The sequence below is a fragment of the Phacochoerus africanus genome, chromosome 2 (assembly GCF_016906955.1).
Source record: "Phacochoerus africanus isolate WHEZ1 chromosome 2, ROS_Pafr_v1, whole genome shotgun sequence".
NCBI classification, from domain to species: domain Eukaryota; kingdom Metazoa; phylum Chordata; class Mammalia; order Artiodactyla; family Suidae; genus Phacochoerus; species Phacochoerus africanus.
Genome location: NC_062545.1, coordinates 223790498 through 223805851, shown reverse-complemented (window position 1 = coordinate 223805851; position 15354 = coordinate 223790498). Strand labels below are relative to the sequence as shown.

The 15354-nt window shown below is 38.3% G+C and overlaps 1 protein-coding gene across 1 annotated transcript in view; it reads right to left on the bottom strand.

Moving 5' to 3' along the window:
- The window catches only part of PGM5 (phosphoglucomutase 5), a 199268-nt gene that overhangs the window by 156961 nt on the left and 26953 nt on the right, over positions 1-15354 (bottom strand). Inside the window, exons 3-6 of the mRNA XM_047767736.1 lie at positions 13997-14143; positions 9705-9830; positions 2442-2632; positions 1442-1596 (exon numbers count right to left, since the gene is read on the bottom strand). Coding sequence (XP_047623692.1) covers positions 1442-1596; positions 2442-2632; positions 9705-9830; positions 13997-14143 — 619 coding nt within the window. The remainder of the gene's footprint in view (positions 1-1441; positions 1597-2441; positions 2633-9704; positions 9831-13996; positions 14144-15354) is intronic.

Genomic DNA, 15354 nt, shown 5'->3' with positions numbered 1-15354 from the left:
CCAGAAGGTGGGATTCTGCAGGACACCTGGTCAGGTCTCTTCAAAAATCAATGTCATTAAGTAAAGATAAAAGGATTGTGTGAGATTATAAAAGCCTTAAGGGATGGACCTAACAACCAGATGCCCTGAATGGTTTTGGATAGGATGCTGCTTTGGGCAAAACATCCATTAAAAGCATTCTGAGGACACTTGGAGGCAATTTGAATATAATCTTGGTTTTAGATGACATAAAAATATATTAATATGAAGGTAGAGATTGTTGGTGAAAAAGAAAAGCAAGTTACAAAGCAGTATGTACTTTCAGATCTCTTTTTGGTTTTCTAAAAAAGCAAATATATATTATACATATTATATATCATATTATGTAGATTATATATGATTTACAACAGTATATATTTTACATGTATAGAAAGAGATCCAAAGGAAAAATATATTTATGGATTAATATAAGTAACTCAGGAAGAGAGAGACGATATTTACAGTTTCCTTTTTTGTTTTCTTTTTCTTTTTTTCAAATTTACCTCAATCTCTCTCTTTTTTTTTAATTTATTGAAGTATAGTTGATGTACAATGTTGTGATAATTTCTGCTGTATTACAAAGTAATTCAGTTATATATGTACACACATTCACTCTTTTTCAGATCATTTTCCCATATATGTTATCACAGAATATTGGGTAAAGTTCCCTGTGCTATAAGCAGATCTCTGTTGGCCAGTCATTCCATATACCACATTGTGCATAACTTTCTACCATAACAAATACTACCTCCACAATAATATATGTGGCTTGAAAATCTTAGACTCTGAAATTCATGTTTATAAGACAAGGTAAAAGATGGATGTGTAGGACAAGCAGAAAGAAACTTCAGAATGTCTTATCTACTAAGTGAATCTCCTACTGGGCATTTTCCATGCATCTCTTCTTTCATTCTCACAACAAACCTACAATGTGTCATTTGTTTTTACAGAACTAATGATGATACACGTTAGCATTTTAACATAATATGATCCACCTTAAGACTTATGTTCTTTCTAGCTCATGTGCTTAGTAAGTTTTCCTACGAAACATTTACGAAGTATTTACTATGAACCAGACATATTCTGTTAAACGTTTCATAAGAATCACCTCATTCCTACCTCATAACAATCCCCGTAAGAATGATACTATGATCATCCTCATTCAGAATATAAGAAAACAGAGGTGTAGAAACCAAGTAAGTCTCCCAAGTTCCAAAGAGTTAAGAAGTAGTAGAACCAAGAATCAAGTTCAGAACACCTGATCCTTCACCCTCCTACCAGTACATGCTGCCATATCTGTAAGTTCCCAGGCTTTCAGCAAGTTCCCAGTGGAGTAGGGGAGAAGGAGTGACAGCTGCCAGCACAGGAGACATGGGCATCAGAGGCCTACCATGAAGTTGATCATGGTGACCACCGTGCTTACCTGTCCAGGGCTGTGCTGGTGGGCATGCTCCTCCCAAACCCTCGGACGCCCATCTGACGGAAATACGGAATGCAAGAGAGGTTGGCGGCAATGATGGCCAGGGAGTCGGAAGGGCTCACAAAGAAGCCATTTTGGCCTAGGATCATATAACGGTCCTGTGGGAAGGAATGTATGAAAATGTTCAGACCAAGGCATCTGCCACTAGCAGCCCAGTGCCATCATCATCACAAGCCACTTTACTGCCACCCACACATTTACACAACTTGAATGAGGCCGAAGAGGGCATGGGAAACCAAAATCCCTGAATTGTAGGGCCCAGGATCCTGATACAATGAGGAATATGTCCCACCTGTCAAAGTAGAGATGACTTTCTCAGGCTTCAGTAGCCTCTATATTCTTTTTTGTTTGTTTGTTTCTTTGTTTTTTATCTTTTTAGGGCTGCAACCATGGCAGTTGGAGGTTCCCAGGCCAGGGGCTGAATCGGAGCTATAGCCGTTGGCCTACGCCACAGCCACAGAAACGTGGGATCCGAGCTGTGTCTGCAACCTACACCACAGCTCGTGGCAATGCCGGATCCTTAACCCACTGAGCGAGCCCAGGGATCGAACCTGCATCTTCATGGATGCTAGTCAGATTCGTTTCTGCTGAGCCACAACAGGAACTCCAAGTCTCTATATTCTTAATTCATACTTTCCTCCAAACCTAATGGAGATTATTGTTAAAATAGCTGATTCCTTATATAGTGATTTCAACAAAACCAGCCATAAGGAAAGATTGCTCAATTTTTTTTAAAAAAGAAATAACCTCTTTATAACATCATGTTTACTAGGGAAAAGAAAAGTAATGGCTATTTAATTGCAATACTTAGGCATTAAACAGAAAGGCAGATGCAGAGCCAGTTGGGTTCCTATGCCCAGAGGTATTCATTAATTCTCTGGTTTCCAGCACTTGGCTCATTACCTAGTAAAAGGATCAGCAGGTAGAAAACTTTCCTACTTACCCCATCAGCATCAAAGGCAGCTCCAAATCCATATTCCCCTCCTTTCATAGCTTCCAGAAGGGTTGTTGCATATGTCAGGTTGGGGTCAGGATGCTGGCCCCCAAAATCTTCCAGGGGAACACAGTTGATTGCAGAATTGGCTGGGGCCCCCAGCTCATCACACAGGACTTTTCTCACATAGGGTCCCATAACTAAAAAAAAAAAAAAGGGTGCACAGCAATGTGAGACCTTTTCAGAACCCCCAAGGGTGTTTTGTTTTGCTACAAGAGAGGCTACTTAAGAGCACGGGGTGGGGGGATGATTACACGTTTTTTCAAGGCAGGGAGAAGAGTAATATTTACTTCAACTACTACTCACTAACCATCTACTATGTGGCAGTAACTCTATTAGACACAGAGAAGTTGTATTCAACAATCCAATTACAGGAAATTTTTCTCTGAAACTTTTCTAAAATGTTGCCAGAAAGAAATTCACTACCTAATAATGATTCATTGTCTGTTACTTTCTATGTATTAAAAGCTTTAGCTAAATATATGCGAAAGCACTTAAAGGCTCTAGTGATGTATTCTGTCTCTACAATTGTTTTAACTCTGCCAAGTGTATAATTAAGCACTGTAAACCACTGAAGCATGTAAAACTAAGCCCATTTTACAAAATAAAAATGCTAAGCAGTTGTGTTTTCCAATTCAACAGACATTCATGGAGTGCCTAACCTGGAACTCCCACGTGAGGAGTGGAGCACATCTAGGGACAAAAAGCACCTCATTCCTCCATTGCTGGGCTCTCAATCCAGTAGTGGGATAAGTCAAATCAAGAGGTGAGTGACTGCAATGTATATTCATGAACTAATGAGATCCAATAGCTTGACAGAGGAAATGGCCATAGGTAAGGTTTCAAGAAGGAGGCAGCATTTCTGGGAGGACTTGGAAGAATAGAAATTTGGCAAGAGTGAAGATGCAATCCAAATGGAGAGAATATTGTGAGCAAGGGAATGGAGCCTGAGGTAGAAACATACAGCATGTTTGGGGAGCACTATATAATCCTGTTGGCTGAAATCGATGGAAGTACTGCTTTCCTTTTTTTTCCCCCACTAACACAAACATCAAATAGTGAACATCTTGTGATTTTGCCTGCCCAGCACCCTTTTCCCCTTTTTCTGGTAGCAGCCTTTTGGCTTTCCTTTGGAGAATGAGTCCTTTTCCCAGCTCAGGTCATGTGATCTGGGTGTGGCTAAATCCCATCTCCCCCAAGGCTGGGGAGGTAACCTAGGTCTGCTGATTCATATTCTCCACCCCTCACTCAGAACAACTGATTCAGAAATGAACACATAGTACAAGGTAGGCAATGACGCTCAAATCCAGAAACACTACTCAAGCTATTTAGAAAGAAAAGCTGTCTTCCCTCCAGTCCAGATAATGCTGAGGCAAGAAACAGAAAGATCTTTCTTTCTGGGGAATATAATAACCTAATAGGAAAGAAAAAATAGCCCATCCAAAAGAACTAAAGTAAAGCTTTTGGAAGATAAGTTCCACATGTAAGCTCAGAGATGCCAACAAAATTTTTAGCCCCTCACTCTTAAATGTGCTAGACAGCCAAGGACCACCAAACTTTCGAGGAATGCATTTAACAGGAGACCAAAACAAACAGAGTGAAGAGCAGCCTAGAGGAAACAGAAACTACACAGGGAGAAGAAATATTTTTATGTATATATCAGTCATATCCTAAGAGAGATCAACAAGATGTGGCAGAATGGCTAAAACTGAAAAGACTGACAATACCAAGTGTTGGTGAGTTCACAGAGAAACTGGAGCCTTCATATTCTGCTGGTAGTGAAATGATAGAGCAACTTTGGAAAACAGTTTGGCAGTTTATTAAGTTAGACAAACACATTATATGACACAGCAATCCCACTCCTACATATTTATCCACAACAGAGGAAGTTCTGTGTCCCTGCAAAGACTTGTTCCCAAATGTTTACAGCAGCTTTGTTTTGTAGTAGCCCAAATCTAGAAATAACCCTTGTGAATAGATAAACAGATGGAATACTACTCAGTAGCAATAAGAAATAACTATTAATACATATAATACCATGAATACATCTCTAAAATGTTATGCTAAATGAAAGAAGCCTGAAGAAAAAGCTACATATTGTGTGCTTTGATTTATATAGCTTTCTAGAAAAGGAAAAAACTATGGGGACAAAAGGCAGATGAGGGATTGCCAGGGACCAGGGGAAGGAGTTGGGTTATGACCACAAAGGGTCACAAAAAAGACTTATTAAGGTCAGGGAAATACTCCATATCTTGATTGTCAGAGTGGCTACATCACTATATATGTTTGTCAAACCTTGTCAAACTGTGTACTGACAAGGTATCAATTTTATAGCATATAAATTATCCCTCAGTGAACCTGACTTATTTTTAACAGATATGGATATGAATAGGAAGCTATTTTTAAAAACAGACTATGTGTAAAACAAAAAATAAATTTTGGGAAATTAAAAATGTGATAGTAGAACTGAAAAACTTAATGGAAGGACTTGGAGATAAAATTGAGGAAACCTCCCAGAAAGTAGCCCAAAACAAAGAGAAGGAAAATGGGTGGTGGGAGGAAAGAATAGGATGATTAAAGGATCAGTCCAAGAGGGCCAATATCTAAACAATAGCCACTCTAGAAAGAAAGGAAAGAGAAAAATAATAAAAGAAATCATCCAAGAAGTAATTCAAGAAAATTTCCCATAATTAAAGGATACAAGTTTCCAGATTAAAAGGACCCTCCAGGTACACAATAGAAGAAATCAGCCCCACGCCAAGACTCAACTTTGTGGAAGGAAGGAATACTGAAGATTGTTCAAAGGCCCTAAAAGCCTCCAAAAAAGAAAGGTTTCATATCATGGATTAAAAATTGGAACACCAGCATCAAATTTCTCAGGTTCAGTATGAATAGCCATAAGACAATGGAGCAATGCCCTCAAACTTCTGAAGGAAAATAATACCAACCTAGACTTCTATACACAGATAAATAGCAATTAAGAGTTATCATAGAAAGGAAGCATTTTCAGCTACCTAGTGACTCAAAACATATAAGCTTTCTCTCACAGAGTTCCTGAGGAACATGCCCCTCCAAAATGTAGGAGTAATTCAAAGGGAAAAAAAGGAGGAAGACTGAGGATCCAGAAATAGGAGAGTAAAGATAATAAAAGGATAAAGGGAATTACCAGATGAAAATCAGTGGAGATTCCAGGACAACAGCAGCTCAGAAAGCAATCAGTACAGAGCAGAGGAGATCCCAGGTCTCCAGGAAAACAAGTGAGAGAAGATTTTGACACTGGGAGAGTATGAGGGTTAATAATGGTAAATAGACTTTAAAACTACACAATGACTTTCAAAAGGTTGAAGAAGAAGGAATACTCCCAAAGACTTTCTATGATGCCACCATCACCCTCATTCCAAAACCAGACAGAGATACCACCAAAAAAGAAAACTATCGCCCAATATCATTCATGAATATAGATGCAAAAATTCTCAACAAAATCTTAGCCAACCGAATCCAACAACATACCAAAAAAAGTATACACCATGACCAGGTTGGGTTCATCCCAGGTTCACAAGGATGGTTCAACATACGCAAATCAATCAGCATCATACACCACATTAACAAAAAAAAAAGTCAAAAATCATATGATCATCTCAATAGATGCAGAAAAAGCATTTGACAAAGTCCAACATCCATTCATGATCAAGACCCTCGCCAAAGTGGGTATAGAGGGAACATTCCTGAATATAATCAAAGCCATTTAGGATAAACCCACAGCAAATATAATCCTCAATGGGGAAAAACTGAAAGCCTTCTCACTCCAATCTGGAACAAGACAGGGATGCCCACTCTCACCACTGCTCTTCAACATCGTTTTGGAAGTCCTAGCCACAGCAATTAGACAAACAAAAGAAATCAAAGGCATCCATATAGGAAGAGAAGAGATCAAACTGTCACTGTATGCAGATGACATGATACTATACATAGAAAACCCTAAGGACTCAACCCAAAAACTACTTGAACTGATCAACAAATTCAGCAAAGTAGCAGGATATAAGATTAACATTCAGAAGTCAGTTGCATTTCTGTATACCAGCAATGAAATATTAGAAAAGGAATACAAAAATACGATACCTTTTAAAATGGCACCTCACAAAATCAAATACCTCGGAATACACCTGACCAAGGAGGTGAAGGACCTATATGCCGAGAACTATAAAACTTTAATCAAAGAAATCAAAGAAGATGGAAAGAAATGGAAAGATATTCCATGTTCCTGGATTGGGAAAATCAATATTGTAAAAATGGCCATCCTACCCAAAGCAATCTACACATTCCATGCAATCCCTATCCAATTACCCAGGACATTTTTCACAGAACTAGAACAAACAATCCAAACATTTCGATGGAACCACAAAAGACCCAGAATCGCCAAAGCAATCCTGAGAAACAAAAACCAAGCAGGAGGCATCACTCTCCCAGACTTCAAGAAATACTACAAAGCCACAGTCATCAAAACAGTGTGGTCCTGGTATCTAAACAGACAGACAGACCAATGGAACAGACTAGAGAACCCGGAAAGAAACCCTGACACCTATGGTCAATTATTCTTTGACAAGGGAGGCAAGAACATCAAATGGGAAAAAGAAAGTCTATTCAGCAAGCATTGCTGGCAAACCTGGACAGCTGCATGCAAAGCAATGAAACTAGAACACACCCTCACACCATGCACAAAAAGAAACTCCAAATGGCTGAAAGACTTCAATATACGACAGGACACCATCAAACTCCTAGAAGAAAACAGAGGCAAAACACTCTCGGACATCAACATCATGAATATTTTCTCAGGGCAGTCTCCCAAAGCAATCGAAATTAGAGCAAAAATAAACCCATGGGACCTCATCAAACTGAAAAGCTTTTGCACAGCAAAGGAAACCCAAAAGAAAACAAAAAGACAACTTTCAGAATGGGAGAAAACAGTTTCAAATGATGCAACTGACAAGGGCTTAATCTCTAGAATATATAAACAACTTATACAACCCAACAGCAAAAAAACCCACCAATCAGTGGAAAAATGGGCAAAAGACCTGAATAGACATTTCTCCAAAGAAGAGATACAGATGGCCAACAAGCACATGAAAAAATGCTCAACATCACTGATTATAAGAGAAATGCAAATCAAAACTACCATGAGATATCACCTCACACCAGTCAGAAGGGCCATCATTAATAAGTCCACAAATAACAAGTGCTGGAGGGGGTGTGGAGAAAAGGGAACCCTCCTGCACTGCTGGTGGGAATGTAAACTGGTACAGCCACTATGGAGAACAGTTTGGAGATACCTTAGAAATCTATCCATAGAACTTCCATATGACCCTGCAATCCCACTCCTGGGCATCTATCCGGACAAAACTCTACTTAAAAGAGACACGTGCACCCGCATGTTCATTGCAGCACTATTCACAATAGCCAGGACATGGAAACAACCCAAATGTCCATCGACAGAGGATTGGATTCGGAAGAGGTGGTATATACACACAATGGAATACTACTCAGCCATAAAAAAGAATGACATAATGCCATTTGTAGCCACATGGATGGAACTAGAGAATCTCATACTGAGTGAAATGAGTCAGAAAGACAAAGACAAATACCATATGATATCACTTATAACTCGAATCTAATATCCAGCACAAATGAACATCTCCACAGAAAAGAAAATCATGGACTTGGAGAAAAGACTTGTGGATGCCTGATGGGAGAGGGAGGGAATGGGAGGGAACAGGAGCTTGGGCTTATCAGACACAACTTAGAACAGATTTACAAGGAGATCCTGCTGAGTAGCATTGAGAACTTTGTCTAGATACTCATGTTGCAACATAACAAAGGGTGGGGAAAAAAATGTAATTGTAATGTATACATGTAGGATAACTTGTTCCCCTGCTGTACAGTGGGGAAAAAAAAGAAAAAAAAATCTAAACAATGAGGAAACAAGACAATTACTAATTCCAAAGAAGAAAAAAGTTGTGCTGTCAGGAAAATGTAATAGTATTTTGCATGGCTCAGCAGTGTTATGATAGTGTAGACACTGGATACTGATCTTATAAAATGATGATATAACTAGTTTAAGGAAGTGTGCTTTCAGGATTTAGTGAGTGGAGAGGGTGAAAAAAGTGACAACCTCATCTTCCATAGTATGAAGTCAGTGATTCCCCAAACTGAAAAATCAACAAGGAGTCATATATTCATAGCATTTAGTAACATGGAGATAAAAACTTTTTAAAAGCCCACTAAAAGAGGTTTTTTTTTTTTTTTAATGTTGCCTCTGAAAAGTAGAAAATTGGGAAAAGCGTTGGGAATGGATTTTTCCTAATATACTTTGATCTACTCAACTTTTAAAATTATGTACCTGTACTGTGATCAATAAAATTCCTAAATGCCCATCAATAGATGAATGGATTAAGATGTGGTACATACATACAATGGAACACTACTCAGCCATGAAAAAGAACAAAATAATGCCATTTGCAACAACATGGATACAACCAAGATTCTCATACTAAGTGAAATAAGAGAGAAAGAGAAGGACAAATACCATAAGATATCATATATATGTGGATCTAAAATATGGCACAAATGAACCTATCTACAAAACAAAAACAGACTCATGGACATAGAGGACACACTGGTGGTTGCAAGTGGGGAGGAGGGATGGAGTGGGATGGACAGGGAGTTTGGAGTTGGTAGATACAAACTGTTTCATTTAGAATGGATAAGCAATGAGGTCCTACTATACAGCATGGGGAACTATATATAGTCTCTTGGGACAGAACATGATAGAAGATGAGCAAAAGAATGTATATATATGTGTGTATGACTGGGTCACTTTGCTGTACAGCAGAAATTCATACAACACTGTAAATCAACTATACCCTAATAAAAATAAAATTTAAAAAAATTCCCCAAGAATTTCTTTAATGACTACAGTTTTGTTATCTTCCCTCCACACCCAAACAGGCATAGCCTCAAAATCATTTGTTGAAACTTTGTTTTCATTTGCATCAAAAGAAATTAGAGCCCTGAAGTTTTCCAGAGCATCTCAAATATCTGAATATGTATGTGTATATCTACAAATCCAACCTTCCCTGTAATCCCAGAAACCCAACACACATCGAGGTCTTCTTAACCATCTCTTGCCCACCATTTGGTGAAAGACCATACACTTACCTCCATGCATGGCATCAACTCGGATCTTCAGTTGTCCGGGCCCAGTCAGCAAACTCTTGATGGCGTTAAAATCAAAGATGGTCCGAAGGAGGTTGAGATAGATATCCACTGGGTCCACTATCTCCACTAAGGACAGGAAAGCAAAAGCAGACACCCATGACTACCCATGAAGGATACTTGGAAGCATAAAAAATATAGAATTATGATTCCATTATATAGTACACATTTATGTGGAAAGCAAAATGTCCATTTGCTGACAAAATCACAAATTAAAGCACAAATTAAAGATGATATAAATTTTGCAAGTGATCTAGGTAGAAAAAAAGAAACCTCAAGAAGTTACAAATTCTTCTTTGCAAGTAAAAAATCAACCACAAGAATGAAGTGGTCAAAATAAAACTAGGCCTATTGTCTCTATTCGACCTTCTTTTTACCATCTCCCTTCCCCAAACTGCAAACATACCAATGCTAAGAGGCATGTTGACACACCCACTCCTATGCTTCTTCTATGGGGATTGGCCAAAGGATGACTCAGCCGGCCTGAAACAAATCAAGTAACCTCAGCAGTGACCCCTACTTGCCAAAGGCCATGGTGTTGACCATGTCCAGGTTCTGAATTGGTGATGAAGGATGTATTTCAGAGCTTGCATGAGTCTCTTGCATTCCCAGCCTAGTATCAGTGTCAGGGTGAGTGCCAGATACTTAGAAATCCTCATTAAACACAAACATTCTCCAAAGTTCTGCACTACCCAATGAGCAGGCATCCAAAACAAGTCTTTTCTGTTTCAGTTTCATAAAACCCAAAATATATCAAATTTTCAAACTTGGCAATCAGTAAATAATTAATACCCAGGAAATGCTTTTCCTAGAAGTGATATATATTTCATTTTATGTACTAAAATTTGTCCTTAAGCCTTTCTTTTTAAATTTGTACTTAACATTTTGAAACTTATGTGTGCTATTTTTCACATTTTTCGAATGCATACTACTTTGGAATCCTGAGATAGGTAAACCTGCACTAAATCCATCTTAATAATTTTTAGTAAAACCAAGTGCAACACTTAATGGATGAGGTTTTAATATGTAACATGAAACTATCCCTTCATCCACATCTGAAAATATTTTTCCTTGCACTTAAATCAAGGTAGTATGTGTATCTATACAAATATAATTACTTTTTAAGGAACACAGATAGTTTTTAATTATCTTTTTTTTTTATTTCCCCAATACATCATTTTTTTTCTACTGCAGAGCAGGGTGACCCAGTTACACATACATGTATACATTCTTTTTTCTCACATTATCATGCTCCTGAGGAGGATATTAATCTACAAAACAAATTAATTAAAAATTATCTAGGAGTTCCTTTGTGGGGCAGTGGGTTAAGGATCCAGTGTTGTTGTCACTGTAGCAGCTTTGGGTCTCTGCTGTAGCACAGGTTTGGCCACTGGCCCAGGAATTTCCACATGCTGTGGGCATAGCCAAGAAAAAGTTATCTGTATGAACTGTACATTTAAAAATCATTAACATGGTAAACTTTTGCAGTTCCCGTCATGGCACAGTGGTCTGACCAGGAACCACGAGGTTGCAGGTTCGATCCCTGGCCTTGCTCAGTGGGTTAAGGATCCAGCGTTGCCATGAGCTGTGGCTAGGTCATAGACGTGGCTTGTATCCTGTGTGGCTGTGGCTGTGGTGTAGGCCGGCAGCTATAGCTCCAATTGGACCCCTAGCCTGGGAACCTCCATATGCCAGGAGTACGGCCCTAAAAAGACAAAAGACCAAAAAAAAAAAAAATGGTAAACTTTATGTTACATACATTTTACCACAATAAAAAATTAATCTACAAAATTAAAGATTATGGTCTGAATATGTTTGAAGTCTTATTCGCTGTACCATATAGGATAATATTTTGGATAATTTAATTCTAGTTCTTTAATTCCTGAACTGCTTACCTAAATACATTTGGTATTTATAGCAGATAACAAATAGTACCAAACAGAAATGTAAAAAACAAATAAGTAGAATTCTATGAAAACTGAAAGTTCATATCACATAGTTCATGTTCTTCAATGAAATACCATAGATTGACTTGCTTCAAATTAACTCAAGATTTGCTCAACATTTAAAACCAGAACAACATGGCATAAAAATTATCCCAAACAATTATCTCCAAATTATTCTTGGGAACCAGAAAATATCTCTATTCACCTCATGGTATCTGTAGCATTATAGAAAACAGCAAGCTAGCAAGGTGGCTGAAGCCAGGGGCCTGAATCTGAGTTCACCAAAGATCTGGGTCTCTTGCACAGCTAATACAATTGTGAAATACCAAAAATATATGAATAAATAAATATAATTTCTTCCTGGCAGTAATAACTGATTTTTCTTATTCATCTTATTCTTAAGTCCTATTTATACATAATAAAGTATCCTTAAATTATTTATTTAATATAAAATATCCCTTGATCTTAGTTATCAAGTTATCAAGTGGTCTTGTGTGTGTGTATGCATGCTCCCAACTAGATTAATAAAAGCAGCAACCATTGCTTCCAGTAGGTATCACATAGTTTTTAATTAATTTCTGCTCATTAGCTAAGCAAAGAACTGACTCAAAATCTTCCAAGAGGGCATGTGGAGGTCCCCAGGCTAGGGGATGAATTGGAGCTACAGCTACAGGCCTACACCACAGCCCCAGCAATGCCAGATCTAAGCCACATCTATGACCTACACTGCACCTCATGGCAATGCCAGATCCTTAACCCTCTGAGTGAGGCCAGGGATGGAACCCACATCCTCATGGACTCTATGTCGGGTTTTTTTTTTTTTTTTTGTCTTTTTGCTATTTCTTTGGGCTGCTCCCGCGGCATATGGAGGTTCCCAGGCTAGGGGTCCAATCGGAGCTGTAGCCACTGGCCTACGCCAGAGCCACAGCAACGCGGGATCCGAGCCGTGTCTGCAACCTACACCACAGCTCACGGCAGTGCCAGATCGTTAACCCACTGAGCAAGGGCAGGGACCGAACCCGCCACCTCATGGTTCCTAGTCGGATTCGTTAACCACTGCGCCACGACGGAAACTCCTATGTCGGGTTCTTAACCCACTGAGTCACAACAGGAACTCCTGCCCCACCCTGCTTACCACAATAAACAAAACCAATCTCCACCATCCAAAAAAAAAAATCTTCCAGGAAAAATGTGGTAGAATTGGCCCAACACTGTGACTCAGAACAGTTCATTTAAAGTTCTTTTCTGTTTCTAAAATACCATGTGGCCAGGAGCCAGGTATTTCACTTTTTTTGCTAAATTAAATCACTTGTAAAAGAAGGAGAACATCTTAACACAAATTGGATTTAAGCTTACAGGAGCACCAAAGGAGTTTTAAAAATGTTACTTTTATTGTTACTTGTATGCCTTCTAGAAAAAAGCAATATGATAAAGCAGGGGGTGAAAAAAATGATGTGCATATGCATGGTATTAATATTGTTTATGGTTCAATATTAATCTACAAATTGAAAAGTTATAATTTGAGGACTCAGAAATTGTATTCATCTATAATATAGAATAATGTTTTTGGCAACTTCATCCTTGTTTTTTTTTAATTTTTTTTAAAGATTACAGTTGATTTACAATGTTGTGCCAATTTCTGCTTTACAGCAAATTGACCCAGTCATTCATATTTATACACACACACACACACACACACACACATACAGACACAGACGTCCCTTTCTTATATTATCTTTCATCACTGTCTATCAATCCTGGTTTTTTAATTCTTGAACAATTTTCCTACATCCATCTGGTACTTAGTGAATTCTTACATAAAATCTCTCAACATGGAGTGTTGTATAGAGCAGGTGATCAACCATTGTGCATTGAATCAAGATAAACTACATGGTTCTGGCCTGGAAAAGAAATGCTGCCTTCCATGGGAAATTTTAATAGCCCCACTACCTTGTCAGGTCTCTTCTCAATTATCTAAAGTATTTCAGTATCTTCACCTTAACTGCTTAGAAAAGTGAAGACATATTTTGGCAATTCACAGCCATGAAACATTCCCTATGTCAAAAATGATATAGAGTTTGGAAAGTGGTTTTTGAAAGTTGCCAGTTCTAAATTTCTTGGCTGCTCTCATTATTCTCTGCACCACATTCAGATTATATCTATTTATCAAGTGCCACTCCTAAGACTGATAACTCAATGGCTTTCCTCTGCACGATCCCCTGGGGAAAAAAAAGAAAAGAAACACCCCATCCACGGAGTTATTCTGACTTCTTCAGAATACTCTATTACCTCTAAATGGTTTGAATTTGTTCTCCAGGTCAAATTCTTGTCTTCCTAGTCGAGACAGGTCAATTCGAAGGTCAGGGCATATGGCATATTCCTCAATTGTTTTGCTGATCTGATAGATTTTGTCTGAGACAACATCTGGTGCAGGACCTAAAATTTGAAAATAACATACCACCAAAAATAAATTTGTTTAAAAAAATCCACCAAGCAGGAGAAAGATTCATTTGTTCTCTAGACAATTGTCACTAGCTCCCACTTCGATCAGATTCACTACTTCTTATCCATCCACTGTGAAGGAAATAAGGCCAGCCTCACCTGTTCCATGGAGGCCACAAACCTACATGTTTATTTGTTCTAATCCACTCCTAAGCCATGATACATCTTCCCTAAAAATAGTTTCACACCTGCCAGGGAGACCCGGTTATGTCATCAGCTTTATTCAGGATATGAGACACAAACAGGATATGCATTTGACAGAAGTGAGGGATTCCAGATTTAAACTGCAGCTCCCCAAGTGCACTTAGTGAAAGAAAATACAATTTTTCCTCCCAAGTCTGCTGCCTCATTGTTGATGGGTAAGCTGACTAGGATAGGTTATTTTCCCCATCTCACACTCTCTAGTGATTCCCAGGTTTTTAAAGAGAGGTTTAACTGTAAATATCTGATGCACATCCTCACAAGGTCAAGTTGACAATTAAGCTGTGATAGGCTTTAAATGAAATCAATAGTTGTCTTCTTCTAGTTTTTCTTTTCTTTTTAATTTTTATTTCAGTGCAAACCACTTTAGATTTTTTTTTTTTGCAACAAGTTTAGGAATCAAATAAATAAGTAGAAGATCTAAGATATAAATGATAGATAGATAAGTAGGTAGATAGACAGATAGATAGCTTTGTGCATTGATCACTCTCACCAGCTATATTATAACTTTCTATTGAACATAAATTATGTCGATTTATTTTATATCCCAATCCTTAGAGCTACACTGTCCCATTCAATAGCCCCTAGTCACATGTGGCTCTTAAGCACATGAAATGTAGCTAGTCTATCTGACATGTGCTGTTATTATAAAATACATGCCAAATTTTGAAGAGTTAGTAGAAAAACAGAATTGATCCCCTTCATAATTTCATAGAAACATGGTGAAGTGATAATACTTGAGATATGCTATGTTAAATAAAACGTTATTCATTTCTTTTTTTTTTTTTTTGTCTTTTTGCCTTTTCTAGGGCTGCTCCTGCGGCATATGGAGGTTCCCAGGCTAGGGGTCTAATCGGAGCTGTAGCCACCCTCCTACACCAGAGTCACAGCAACACCAGATCCGAGCCGCATCTGTGACCTACACCACAGCTCACGGCAATGCT